Source organism: Nymphalis io, chromosome 4 (genome assembly GCF_905147045.1).
Source record: "Nymphalis io chromosome 4, ilAglIoxx1.1, whole genome shotgun sequence".
Taxonomy (NCBI): domain Eukaryota; kingdom Metazoa; phylum Arthropoda; class Insecta; order Lepidoptera; family Nymphalidae; genus Nymphalis; species Nymphalis io.
The window spans coordinates 8,896,550-8,911,817 of NC_065891.1; the positions used below are offsets into that span (position 1 = coordinate 8,896,550).

The 15,268-nt window shown below is 30.5% G+C and overlaps 4 protein-coding genes across 5 annotated transcripts in view; 2 read left to right on the forward strand and 2 right to left on the reverse strand.

The window, feature by feature from the left end:
* Window positions 1-15,268, forward strand: part of LOC126781635 (uncharacterized) — a 96,881-nt gene that overhangs the window by 65,607 nt on the left and 16,006 nt on the right. The gene's annotated exons all lie outside the window — the stretch shown is intronic.
* LOC126781638 (uncharacterized) lies at window positions 537-2,529 on the forward strand. The gene is made up of 2 exons (XM_050506574.1): window positions 537-853; window positions 2,079-2,529. The coding sequence occupies exons 1-2, from the start codon at window positions 537-539 to the stop codon at window positions 2,311-2,313; spliced, it is 552 nt and encodes a 183-aa protein (XP_050362531.1). The 3' UTR covers window positions 2,314-2,529.
* On the reverse strand, window positions 2,529-14,904 carry LOC126781637 (transmembrane reductase CYB561D2-like). 2 transcript variants are annotated; one of them, XR_007670693.1, is made up of 3 exons: window positions 14,438-14,904; window positions 7,788-11,287; window positions 2,529-3,887 (listed from the first exon to the last, which is right to left on the reverse strand). XR_007670693.1 is itself a non-coding variant. In XM_050506573.1 (2 exons), exons 1-2 carry the CDS (start codon window positions 14,660-14,662, stop codon window positions 10,772-10,774), a joined length of 741 nt encoding a protein of 246 aa, XP_050362530.1. In that variant the 5' UTR covers window positions 14,663-14,904; the 3' UTR covers window positions 6,664-10,771. The 2 variants fall into 2 exon arrangements, 1 of the variants encoding a protein (XP_050362530.1); XM_050506573.1 differs by lacking the exon at window positions 2,529-3,887 and having other exon boundaries at window positions 6,664-11,287.
* LOC126781639 (S-phase kinase-associated protein 1) lies at window positions 4,110-5,292 on the reverse strand. Its single transcript, XM_050506575.1, has 2 exons — window positions 5,063-5,292; window positions 4,110-4,981 (listed from the first exon to the last, which is right to left on the reverse strand). The coding sequence occupies exon 2, from the start codon at window positions 4,979-4,981 to the stop codon at window positions 4,493-4,495; it is 489 nt and encodes a 162-aa protein (XP_050362532.1). The 5' UTR covers window positions 5,063-5,292; the 3' UTR covers window positions 4,110-4,492.

A 15,268-nucleotide genomic window follows, 5' to 3' on the forward strand; every position in this document is an offset into this window, starting at 1 on the left:
GGTAAGATACAATTAATTGTTTTTTATTATTTACTGGTTTATGCTGCCGACTACCTGCTGCTAAGAATTTATTGCCAGAAATATCCATTACTATACTGCCCGAAGTAGGACGCAGGATCTTCAGGCTGCAGTCATCATGTATACAAATAATCCTCATTAAAATAGCTAACTACTATGGCCAATATCGTTGTTTCCATGTTCTATCCGAAAATATTTAGTTATATACTTAGTACTTGCCCATTAATATTGTGCTATTGCACGAACACCTAGGTGAATATGTTTGTGGAGTTATTATATCTAATAAGTATTTACGTAATACGTTGATTTTTATTTTTTAAATGTTTTAAATGTCAATATCTAGACCAATGAATATCGTGATTACATATACCTTCTATCGGTATCTAGAAAAGTACTCATGTTGCAGGATATTATTGTTGAATTAGTAAAACATTCATTTTAACACATCTTTAAGCTAATTGTGACAGTCATTGTTTACTAGTAATATAACTGGTATATTAACCTTAAACAGTTCGTAAATGACGAGTGACAATTATCAAATACAAAATATATTAAGCTACACAAGAAAATCTTACAAGAAAAATCAAAATGGGACGTCCTTACATGCGTTCTCAAGTGATAGAAGAGAAGATGTCAATGACGAATTGCTTGAATCGCCAAGAAGCGATAGAGTGACTGCAGATACTGCAAGTTGTAGTTGCGATTTAGATACAGAAGTTGAAATTGCTAACATTCTTCGCAAAAAATATCCTGTTATTGCATTGGCTCAACAGCAATTCCAACGGATTTTGGACGAAACTGATAAGTTGCTTTGTGATAATACTCAGTGTTGCAGGTACATCAACTCAATTTACTTTATGGGCAATGCTAAAAGCATTTTATTGGTTTTGGTGGTGGGAGGATTAATGAGACTTCGAAAACTATAGGTAAATCTGCAACCAATGGTACTCACCATAAAGGGTGAACGACCTGGTTGCCTGGGCCTAAGTTGCTCACTCTCCTTTCAATCGTAACATACTCACCTCGTTCATCACCTTACAAATGCGGTTTTTTATCAAACGGGTTACAGAATTAATTTGGCATCAAATGCATTAAGTGGGTTAGGTTTGGGTCACAATTTACTTTCCCTCGAGTAATCAATATTGCTATAAATATAAAATATTTATCTTGTGATTTGCAGGGCCGTATTTAACCTATAGCCCCTGGGCACATAAGAATCCCGGAGACCTATGTAGATAAGAGTAAATAACGAGCAAAATTGTAAAAAATATCTCATTTTTGCCTTACCTGACTTAAATATGCTAATTAGATAATTATTATTATCATTTTATGTATTTTGATGGTTGGCAAATTGAATTACTTTCAATCAAGAAATCTACAGACATAATACTAATGTTTCATAAGTTTAGGACTTGAAAACGTATTGTAAATCGTACTGCAATTTAATTATTTTCTCATTAAATCGTTTACTAATAATGCCTAGAACAGCGACGGCTGCAAATAACTATTATATTAAGGGCATGCCGGGACCCTTTCAATCGTGGGGCCCTGAGCACTTACTTGCCTAGTGTCCAATAGAGAAGACGGGCCTGCCTATTAGACATCTTGATCTAATATTCTAAGATTTTTCTTTTTTTTTATTTCAACTTTCCCTTTAAAATTTACAATTTAAATTAGTTGTTTTTTATTAAGCTTTATATTTTATTGTAACTTTTAAATTGAGGAAGTATTAAATCAGATAATTATCAGTTTAACGGCCAATTAAAACAATACCAACAACAATGATTTCTGGAAAACAGGACAATTAGATAATTGTACCTAAAAGTACATTCGAAATTAAAAGATTGCTAAGATTGTAGATTAACCCGCAAATTTTAAGCAAATCACACCTATTAAGTTTTGTTTATCCGCCAAATTTTAGTGAAGCAGGATGTCGAAAACTCCACATTTTTTCTCCTCAAAAGAGAGCTACAATACTGAGTAAATATTTACTATATAAGATAGTAAATACCATATATTTACTATATGACTGCGCTTAAGACTATTTTGTATTTTTTTAGGTCAAAACATGATTATTTCCTTATATGTAAAGAATTATTATGGAAACAAAATAAATGCCAATGTATGCTTATAATTGTCATAATATTCACTTTTCTCATCGGCCTTATACTCGGCGCAGCTTCGTGTGGAACAAACCTTCGAAAATTTAATAGTCCTATACTTACATGTATTGATAATTTATTCATACCTGAGACGCATTCAGCCCATGATGATTCATTTAGTGCTATTGTTTGAAATAAAAAATCTGTAACTTGTAGATATTAATATAATAAATTAATTTTAATAAATAAATTATAATTCGTAATATACATGTAATTTATATTTAGTGTTATTATTGGATTAATGGACAAAAACTTTCTTCCTCGTAATAAATCCAGAATGATAGACGCATTTGAATATTACATAGGTACATACAATATTATTTTACCTAACTAAAATCTATTTATTCAAATTTTCCAGCCCACAGCCTATGCTCATCTCGACAGACTAAGCATCGTCAGTGCTTACTTACAACAACAATAATATATATATATATATTAGATAATAATACATATATCTACTAGGCCTAACTAAAAAATTAAGCCCTACCAGCTTTGAGCAAACCCGTCTGGGTAGGTTGATCCCCCCTCGTCAGATGTTCTACCGCTAAACAGCTATACTTAGTGTTGTTGTGTTCCGGTTTGAAGGGCGAATGAGCCACTGTAACTGCAGGCACAAGGGACATAACATCTTGGTTCCTAAGGTTAGTGGCGCATTAGCAATATAAGAAATGGTTCATATTTCTTATATCGTCAATGTCTATGGGCAGTGGGGATCACTTACCATCAGGTGGCCCATATGCTCGTCCACCTTCCTATTCTATAAAAAAAAAAAAACTTCAGGTTGTCCATTTGCCAGTCTGCCTACCTATAAGATGATGTATATGTATGCAGGCACATAGTAATAAGTCTGGAATTATCAATGTTGTTTGAGATTTATGCAACTACATTATAGTGACAAGAGAAATTGAATTGAAATTAAAACATTATTAAATGATAAAATTGAGTGTTATGGGCATTATATATAATATAATTGATGAACACATCATGTTTTAGTAATGATTTGTTAAATGACAAAAGGGTAATAAAAAAAGAAACAAAATAACATATTTAACAATATTGTTATATGTTGAAACAATATCGTTTTTATGTATTAAAAGCTTACTGCTGCTATATTAAATAAGAACATAATGTAACTTGTTAATTAAAATCATGTGTTTTAAATATTGCTTGTCTTTTGTTTTGAACAATATTTAATTTTTTTTGCATTCACATACATAAAATACGTGTTTTAGAAATATAATACATTAACATATTTAGAATGAATAAATTGCATTATTATTAACACTTGGACTGCTATCTCGATTTGCAGTGTTAGCAATGCAAATCATAATTTGCAATGTTTAGGTGGCATCGCCAGCACTGTTAAAACTGAAATTAATGAACATGTGTAAAGGTAAATTGTATATAGTTTTGCCTATGCTTGTAGGATATTAAAATAATTGTTGAAATATTTTTTTACTAGATGTCTAAATGTATATATGATTTTCCTCAGTATAGAATCAAGGGTAACCTACACCTAAATCTGATAGGGACGTTTGTAGTGTGTGTGTGTGGCATTACATAAAACACTGTAAATATTATGGTTTTGTCAACTGTGCTACTTCAATAATGATGACCTAGTCATGTCATTCTCTTTAATCTGAAATATAATTTTAAACAGAAAATATGGCAAATTTCTAAGTAAATAATCATTCAAAATTACTTGTACTTTGGATACAAAATAATAAAAAATTACAATTACACATCTGGTTGTTGGTACGAAATGCCTCACTTCGATTCATGTAATGAAATGTTTTAATATTTCTTGTTTGTTTTTGTGATAAAGTTCGAAAAATGCTTTTCAATATAACCTCAATCAAAGGCAAGTTGCGACAATGAAAACATAGTGACTTACCTTATTATGCATTAATACAATTAATAAATAAAAACTTCATTTAAAACATATATTTTAAATTACACCAAATCACAAGCTTTTCTAGCCATAAAGCCTTAATTATTATTAAAGATTTTAACTAAAAACTAAATGTACACACAACATTGATCACTTCTCTACATATTATATGAAACCTGAAACTTAAATAGATTACATGAGTAGGTATGAAGCACCTATATTCATTGGAAATACATTTATTTTTGTCATGCGATTAAGTTAATGAGAAAGATACTGTAGTAATTTATGATTTTATATTTACTGAAATATTTTGTAGATAAATAAATGTTGTTTTAACAGCATCATAAGGAAATGGTCAAAAGTTTAAACTTAAATTTCTCCTAGATGGATCGAGACTTAGACTTTAGTTAAAATCTACATTTTACTTTTCCTCACACCATTCATTTTCTTTGCGAACTTGTTCTTCTTCAGCTGCTGTGAAATCATTTTTAATGTTGAAGGTTTTACGAATTTCTTCAGGTGTCTTACCCTTAATCATATTCGCTACTGTCTTGCAAGTGACATCTAAAAGCCCTTTTATATCTAAATAGTTAGCCGCCAAAATTAATTCGAATAAAGTACCCTGATCAACTTTCAAAAAATCTGCATCCCAAGACGAAATATCATCGGTACGCTTTTCTTTGTTCTCGTCATCTTCTGGTATAGGAGGATCATCTTTATGGTAAGTTGCCCACTGAATTACTTTCTTTAAAATTGCAGAATTTACGTTGGGTAAAGGAACTATTTCCTCCTCGTCATCGTCCATACCCAAATCTTCTAACATAGTTTTGATTGTAACCGAACATTTGGCGATTTCCACATCAACATCAAATATTTCATTATCTGACGACTGCAATTTAATGTTTGGCATCTGGAAAAGCGTAAATAAAATGCATAAAATTTTCCTCGCAAGACGCCATCTTATTCATAAAAATAGTTGTATATAGCTCACCTTTTTATGTTTAGTATAGAAGAAAAATCACAAAACTGATATCGCAAACGAATTTATTACCCCACTTCTGTAATAACTCGTTAATTTCTAACTCTTGACAAACCAATTTTTAATGTGCGAATTCCGATATTCAGTGTCATGTAATGGAAACTACGATATCAAAGAGTATATAAACTTCCTACAGAAGAAATATTTTGCGGTATGAAATTAAATAGACAGGTACTGACTAGTACAACTGACACAATGAATGCTATTGGGGCATAGATAAAACATGATAGGTAACGGCAACCGGGGTGAATAGGGAAAAATTTGCCATAGTACATATCATATTACTTTAGAAAACACTTAATAATATTTTAATAATAAATATAATTCCTTTTTAATTAAAAAAAAAACGATATAGATGACTGTGTAGCTCAATGCTACACAACAAATATATAGCCCATAAATAATAATTAAAGCAACTCCTACGTTTGACAATAATGGCAATTAGCGACCCTGGTAGAGAGAATGATTGCTCACCGTGTAGCAAAGTAAAGTAAATTAAAGTGGTTTTTTTTTAGAATTTAATTTCTCTTATTTACAATCTTGACCGTCTTGCACTGAATTTTAAAATAAACATTTATAGAATAAGTTTTTTTGCCTACATGGACGTTGTTTATGGTTTATGAAGCATGGTTCTAATTGAGTTGCAACAACACATAAGAATCATAAATTTTACGAATCTTAGACATTTATGTAAACGTTATACTATGGTAGCGGCAACTACAGATATTTTTCTATAAAAAATAGGCGAAGGAAAAACGACAAGAGATTATGAGACGAGAGAATAGGTAAAAGAGCAAATAACCCTTACCGTTGTGGTGTACCGGCAAGCGGATTAAAACAATATTAACTGGCCAAGCAATAATTCGGTTGCATATTTACGCGCCGTTTTAGTAATAACTAAACGTATTATAAGTAACTATTACTATAAAATGTAATGATTGTATACTCTTTGTTGCGAAGAAAAAGGCTTAACGGCCCTTTCTTTTATTAATGTAATAAAGATGAATAAATATTTAAAATAAAGATACTAAAAATAAAGAAAGTGATATAGAGAGATAAAATAATGTCAAGCTAAATTATTTTAAACTGGTACCTATCATCACTACTGAGGGAAGAAATATGTAATAACCATCAAATTATTTTTAAATTTGTCACTCAATAAACTGTCGTATCTATACAGTTACTTGGGTTACATTATTGCAATTTTTGTATTTTTTTTTAATACGAGAAGAATATGTGGATTACAAAGACTTAGATCTAGGTTCTCGTTTAGAAGTTTTCACAGAGTAAAAAATATGAGATGTATAAAAAAAACTAACTGGAGTGCATAAGTCTTCAAGACCGACCACGCATCAGCAAAAATGCTCCACTTACCATCAGATGAACGTTCTGCTCTTTTATCCTCTTTCTTTTTTTTTTTTAAATCGTGAAAATCTCTTGACTTAGTCACCTCAACAATATCAATGTATTAACTGGACCAATCTAAATGATCTCAATATCTTCGTTTGACCTCGGAGCAAAATAAATTCGATGGTGTTATTTGATGGTTTGAAGGGCGAATGAGCCACTGTAACTGCAGGCACAAGGGACATAACATCTTGGTTCCTAAGGTTAGTGGCGCATTAGCAATATAAGAAATGGTTCATATTTCTTATATCGTCAATGTCTATGGGCAGTGGGGATCACTTACCATCAGGTGGCCCATATGCTCGTCCACCTTCCTATTCTATAAAAAAAAAAAAACTTCAGGTTGTCCATTTGCCAGTCTGCCTACCTATAAGATGATGTATATGTATGCAGGCACATAGTAATAAGTCTGGAATTATCAATGTTGTTTGAGATTTATGCAACTACATTATAGTGACAAGAGAAATTGAATTGAAATTAAAACATTATTAAATGATAAAATTGAGTGTTATGGGCATTATATATAATATAATTGATGAACACATCATGTTTTAGTAATGATTTGTTAAATGACAAAAGGGTAATAAAAAAAGAAACAAAATAACATATTTAACAATATTGTTATATGTTGAAACAATATCGTTTTTATGTATTAAAAGCTTACTGCTGCTATATTAAATAAGAACATAATGTAACTTGTTAATTAAAATCATGTGTTTTAAATATTGCTTGTCTTTTGTTTTGAACAATATTTAATTTTTTTTGCATTCACATACATAAAATACGTGTTTTAGAAATATAATACATTAACATATTTAGAATGAATAAATTGCATTATTATTAACACTTGGACTGCTATCTCGATTTGCAGTGTTAGCAATGCAAATCATAATTTGCAATGTTTAGGTGGCATCGCCAGCACTGTTAAAACTGAAATTAATGAACATGTGTAAAGGTAAATTGTATATAGTTTTGCCTATGCTTGTAGGATATTAAAATAATTGTTGAAATATTTTTTTACTAGATGTCTAAATGTATATATGATTTTCCTCAGTATAGAATCAAGGGTAACCTACACCTAAATCTGATAGGGACGTTTGTAGTGTGTGTGTGTGGCATTACATAAAACACTGTAAATATTATGGTTTTGTCAACTGTGCTACTTCAATAATGATGACCTAGTCATGTCATTCTCTTTAATCTGAAATATAATTTTAAACAGAAAATATGGCAAATTTCTAAGTAAATAATCATTCAAAATTACTTGTACTTTGGATACAAAATAATAAAAAATTACAATTACACATCTGGTTGTTGGTACGAAATGCCTCACTTCGATTCATGAAGTGAATATCGATTCAGAAGAATATGTGGATTACAAAGACTTAGATCTAGGTTCTCGTTTAGAAGTTTTCACAGAGTAAAAAATATGAGATGTATAAAAAAAACTAACTGGAGTGCATAAGTCTTCAAGACCGACCACGCATCAGCAAAAATGCTCCACTTACCATCAGATGAACGTTCTGCTCTTTTATCCTCTTTCTTTTTTTTTTTTAAATCGTGAAAATCTCTTGACTTAGTCACCTCAACAATATCAATGTATTAACTGGACCAATCTAAATGATCTCAATATCTTCGTTTGACCTCGGAGCAAAATAAATTCGATGGTGTTATCTTAAAAACCATTTATAATATATATATATAACCATACGCTTCAATATTGCGAAAAAAAAACAAAATGGCCACCACTGCAAAAATGTTTTCCTATTTATATCAGTTAAAAATTAAGTTATTCGTATTTAAAAAAGTTTAAAACAGATTCTGCACAGAGAAGGTTAATACATCTTTTAATGTAAGATTAACCGTTTCCTCATTGTTATATTTTAATAAATAAAAAAATAATGTCTAAGCAGGTATGAGGGTTTTAAGTTATAGATATTTTTTTCAAAATTAAGATTATGAGACAAGCTGTTTGGTTTTTTTTTCTAATGTAAGATTTTGTGGTGTATAATTTTACATTTATATTAAGCACATATATGTTGATGTTGTCATTCCAAAATATACCCAATACATGCCATTTTTAAGCGATTTTATTTAGTTTATATCTTTAGGTTTTATATATCTTAACAACGATTAAAAGTTTTTTAAGGTTGTTCACGTGGCCAATCGATAAGCAGTACTATATATGTATATCAGATTGTAACTAATTTACCTATAAGGAAGGTAAATAGAACATTTATGACGAAATATGATGATGACTTTTTGGTGTTAACAAACAAAATGTTGGTTGATGTTTGTATAATAAGACTCGTATCATAATTTAATTTGCATTCCATATATTTTAGTATAATATTTATGTAAATATAGAAGAGTAAACATGTATTTTATAATTTTTTTTAAAAACCTATATAAGTATATAGTAAGTAATCAAATATATTGTTTAAAAAATACACATTCGAAATAATATAACTATCACATACAAATTGCATTTGTGCTAACATTTAAAAAATTGGCACACATTAGATGAGTTTCAGCACATACAATATAAAGATCTTAAAAATTTTTAAGTACATAGGAACAGAATGAGAAGATATTATCTAATATAAAAGCTTTATATACATTTAAAAAAAACATTAAATTCGAAGTTTTTGTGTACTTATAAATTATGTTTTAACAAAAACCTTATAATAAAATAATATTCGAGAAGGTACATTGTTTTATTTAACTTGAAATAGCTTCAAATATTTTTTAGTATTGAAATTGGACACTATAGTTTTATCTAAAATAGTTTTAATCATATAAACGACGATCAAATCTAAAGAAAAAGTTGTAATGGACCATTAATAAAATTAGTAAACTTTTTAATAAAAAGCTTTTTACCTCAAAAACTTACAAAGTCGAGTACAATTATTACACTTGTAATAGTGCTGGTGCACCAAAAGTTGTGCAAAACATCAGATTAATAGTTTTTATAGAATTAATCTAAAATTAATTTGCAAGATTTTAAGCCCATAGATTAATATAAATAATTATTATATATAAATAGGTAATATTAAATAAAAGTTTGTAACAACAATTATCGTATTATAGCAGGGTATAGTTTTATATAAGTCGCAATTCACTTGTAACATTACAATTGCACAGAATTTTGTCAATGTCTCAATTATGAATAAAAGTATGCCGGTTCTAAGAAATTAACTCATGAGCGAACTGGTGCATCGTATCGTTACTCATAAGTAATAACAATACGGTGGTTTTTTGAGTGTCGTTTGCGTATTAGCTAACCTCATACAAATCATTTATTTTATTACACTTATCATTCAGATAAATCAAAGATAGATAAACTTTCAGTAATCGAACCAATGAATACTCGAAGGGTGTCCTGAAACTTACGATTCCTCTGGATCCGCCACTGAGGTGTAGCCAGGTAAGGAAAAGTGGACCACTACATCGGTATTCGTTTTAAAAATATTCAATGATTCCCATATCTATCAGATTTTGCAGATTAACTAATTGCGTGGGACATATAAAAGTGCACAAATAAAGATGCACTCTCTATGCCTTCACTCTCATAATCCGATGCGCCACCACCACCAAGAGTTCAAAAGCGGGGCCAAAGGTATACGTACTTTCCGAGATACGGGAGTGTACACATTACGAACTTCCAGCGTACGGGCTGTTACTGAAATTCTGTACCAGAAAAACTCAATAACTTTTTATTGGCACGATCTGGACTCGGGATCTATGAGCTTATATCTAACCACTAGAGCAACGAGGCAGTCAATATAGTGAAAATATAATTTAACTGACATTGACCTGATATTGTGTGTAATTGAGACGATAGATTAAATCCAGTGCAATTGTTATGTTCCTAGTGTAATAATCATATCACAGCATTTAAAACAATCCGCAACATATAAAAATAAAAGCATGACTAGTGATACATACAAAGTTTTCTCTACGATTTAATATAATGATTCTTACGTCTAAATTATTTGGTTTTTATAATGTAAGTAACAAAACAGTAGAAATACAGTATCATTCTTCTTTATAACCTAAAATAGACTCCAAATGTAGTAATAAAGTAAATAAACAACTTTAACAATCAATAACCGTATATCTAAAATTGGTAAATAGAATTTTCCTATACAAAAAAATCTTAAAAAAGTAAACTTTCTTAGATATAAAATGAATCTTGTAAAACATCTTTCTAATGCATATGTGTTGCTTATAATTTTTCTTAATCTACGCAAGTTAGTTATTGGAGTAACCAAGCCTCTCTTTTAAACGAAAATAGATTTTAAGACTTGGTCTTAGTACCGTTAGAATCATAATTAAAAGCACAAGTATTAGGCATGTGTATCTTAATACTTCTCCGAATGACCACCATGCAGAAAAAGTGCCCAGTATTATTGTTATAGTACCCAAACAGATGGTAATAAGACCAAACGATGCGTGAACAATTTTTGTATATATTGGTGCAAGGTATTCTTTAAGTTTCAGACTGTAAAGTGCTCCTAATCCTCCGAGACTAGTGCAAATCATAAATATGAAAGAAGCTAATCCAAATTTTCCATGTAAAGATTGGAAATGTTGTTTGTCGTTGATAATTTTATTTGAAAGAATAATAAGAAATCCAATTAAAATAATTAGAACTGCAACTAATTGTAAGACCCAGTGACGAGCACTTCTGAGTCTAATGGGCATCCATTCAGTTGCCAAGTCTCCCGGAGTAACAGCATTCACAGCAGAAGTCATAATAATCAGCCACTGAAAATGAAATTACATTTATTTTATTAAAATATAAAATCAGTATAATTTAATTAAATTAAAATATTATTACAATACAATATAATTCGTAACTAAAATTGTCAAATACAATTCCAATTTGGAGTAGTTTCAGAAATAAAAAAACATTAATGAAAAAAAAGACAGCAAGCTATACGTGGTTTCGTTTTAAAACGTTCAAATTACAAGTTTTAAGTTACACTAGACTGCATTACATTAGATTTACTCTGTTGTAGATTGTCTGAAAAAGGCTAGTTTATTTTAATTTCAGTCAGTAATAGCCTGTTAATGTCCCACTGCTGGACTAAGGCCTCCTCTCTCTTTTGAGGAGAAGGCCTCTTTTCAGGAGCTTATTCCACCATGCTGCTCCAATGCGGGTTGGTATAATACACATGTGGAAGAATTTCAATGAAATTAGACACATGCAGGTTTCCTCACGATGTTTATTTCACAGTCAAGCACGAGATAAATTATAAACACAAATTAAGTACATGAAAATTTAGTGGTGCTTGCCCGGGTTTGAACCCACGATCATCGGTTAAGATTCACGCGTTCTAACCAATAGGCCATCTCGAAAATAGTGAATTTTTTCGAAACATAATTTTATTTTAGTTGTATACAGCGCAGCATAAATACACCCGTTCGGGGCGAGCTCTTAATCAACACTAAACACGCCCCAACGTGTAAATACGTCGCAAGCGCTTGCCGCAACCTTCTTTTGTTCTGTTTAAAAAATCGACACTGGCCCGGATCCGCAACAAGCTTTTGCAAGCTCATGCAAGCCAAGCCAAACACCCCTTTCACACGCTTGTGTTTGTGGACGTTTGTCGAGACTTGCCAAGCGTGTAAATGTAGCACTAGTTTTAAGTGGAGTTTCCACCGAATTCCTTCCCTAATTAAATTATTTAGTCATATATACATAATAAACCAAATACAAGTGATATTAGGGATAAAATTGCTCAGTTACGAAGATTAAGTATGACTGTACCGATTTAAATCGAACTCTGCGAGACAGATTACTTTGGTATCATTCGCATATAATATGAGGTAAATTTTATTTTGTTTGGTTTTTCCAGATCCATGCAAAAGCTATTGATACGATTGATAATTACTTAAATGAGACTAGACAAGAAGAACACTAGACCAACAATCACCAGCTAATTGCCAAAAAGTACTATTTTTGTAACATACATTATTTCATAAAATGCTTCTTAATAGCTAGGGCTTGTTTCTTTGCTAGAACATGAGATGGACGACGTTACCGTCCGACTTGTCATGATGACGTCAAAACTATGAACGAAGTATGAGCAATTATGATCATATAAATATTTAATTAAGATGCAACATTCATTATCTTCCCAATGCTAATAAAAACAGGCCAGACAATAAAATACCCGTTCAAATATTACTCCATCACCCAGCATGTTGAGTTGGGTTTTATTAAATTCCTATAATTATGAACAGGAATGTATGCAAGAGAAGAATATAGATAATGCTTTTACCAAAGATAATGAGATCATATGTAATCAGCTAGTTATATGAAAACCATGATGTTATAGTCATAAACTATAGCTTAGTGTAATGTAATATCTAGAGCTACATACTTTAAATGAATCAATTAGTCCAAAATAAATAAGATAAAATTTTAATTATTTATTTTTAAAATTATTGTTTTTATGCATTAATTTTTTTTTACGTGAATTTTAACCGATGACTGTAGGTTCAAACCCAGGCAAGCACCACTGAATTTTCATGTGCTTAATTTGTAATTATAATTCATCTCGTGCTTTACGGTGAAGGAAAACATTGTGAGGAAACCTGCATGTGTCTAATTTCACTGAAATTCTGCCACATGTGTATTCCACCAACCCGCACTGGATTGTGGCACCACAGAGTGGTGGAATAAGCTCCAAACCTTCTCCTCAAAAAGGGAGAGGAGGCCTTAGCCTAGTAGTGGGACATTCACAGGCTGTTACGATCTATAAATATATATTGTGTTGCTGACTTTTTTGCAGACATTTTGAAGACCTACAAATATCATTTATAGATGTGTTAAGTAACTGGTTTTTTTTTTCAATGCTCACTTTGAAAGGACACCTAACCAACAATTTTCTCTTTGACTACGTCAGCATATAAAGCTGTATCTCAAAAAATATGTAACCTGTTAACATACCATATAGCCTATGTTCTTCCAGAATGTATAAATTAAAATAATATGAAAGTTTCAAAGTTTTTTTATGAATTAAGAAAAACAAACAAACAAAATTTACCTCTATGAAATTTCAAATTTGAAATTCAATATGAATTTAAAATTATGATTAGTAGAGATTGGATTACATGAGACATGTGGAGTTATTGGATGGGCCTAATTCATTAAATGAATAGATTAGGTTCATACCAAACAGTAAGTTTTAAGCTTTTCAATGCTTGCAGGAAAGTGGGAAAAATTTGTGCAAATCTCAGCTACCTCTCATTATTCCACCAGAAAAATAGACGTGGCTGCTGAGTGTTCTCTAAAGGCTTTGATGTTAATATGAGTTTGACCGACAATAACATAATTCCCAAAGTAGCCTGCTAAAAATGATTGTAAATAGATATTAAGAATGGACTAAATATGCAAATGCATATAATCCCAATTTTTAATGTTTAATATGTCATATAAGGCATTAGACATATTATACAGTTTTGTTAGAATTCTCAACATATTTATATTTTTAAAATTATTAACTAACTACATATTAAAAATTATTACTATTAATCAAATACGACAACTTTTTTCACAGAAATTGAATAGTAAATGTGCTACCACACAGTATCTGGATGCTATTGTCGACTGCCCATTGATATGTGCATTGTGAAGCGCATTTTATTTTTGGCATTGTAATTTTCAACAACAAATCGAATTTAAGCAGATGTATCTACATCTTATGTTTTATAACATATTGTTAATGTCATGGTCCTAATTAGAAAGTTATTGATATCAATTATAAGTATAGCAATAGTTGGTCTTTATTTATAAAAAAAAAATTAACAGAGAATTTTTGAGTGTATGTATAAAAAATACATAGGATTTATAATAATAGTTGTCAATCTGCAAGTTTTACATAAGTAATCACGTTTAAAAACACTTACCCCTAAAGACATCAGCGTTGGATGAAATGAGAACAAAGATGCTCCATTCTTAAAACAGCAATAAAATATTATACCGGTAAACAAAAGAGCACATATGTTGCTGAAAACATTTAAGTAACTGGGTTTAGATTGATTATTTGCAGAAACAAGGTGAGATGTTTCCGATGTTCTTTCAACAGAAGACATTTCCGACAAATTTGTTGTGCTAGCACTAGGTATCTTCATCAAATTCTGCTTCTCTTATTAACCACCACCTTCCCAGTTCACACGATGTAGACTATAAATCGTAGACCGAAAACTCCATAAGCTTCCTACGAAACGGATTATCGGCCGGCCCGGCCGTGCGACTACCAATGGCCAATGTTATTAAAATTGATAATTGAGGACTGGATCACTAAGAAGTCTAAAATGTCTGATAAGGTGATACTGATAACAACATATGCCAACAATCACTGTTCAATACTAATAGTGTTCAAAATCAAGAAATCAATACTATAATGTGTTGCATGACTTAAAAAATATTTCTCAAAATATCCCAAAATTAAATAAATATAAATTATTTAAATTTGTTGTTTGTTTTATAAAGTAATGAACAATAAACATTTTGTAATAACACAAAGTCTACAACAAATCATTTCTATGATTTATCTAAATCAACTAATAAAATTTCAGGGAATATAAATTTTCAAATATTTTTACATTTTACTACATTTTATTGGTTTACTACACTTTATTACATTTTATTGGTTTTATAAAAATATCAGTTATTTTGTAAATTACAAGACATCGTCATCCAAAAAAAAAGTATTTCCATGAACAATTTTTTTTGTC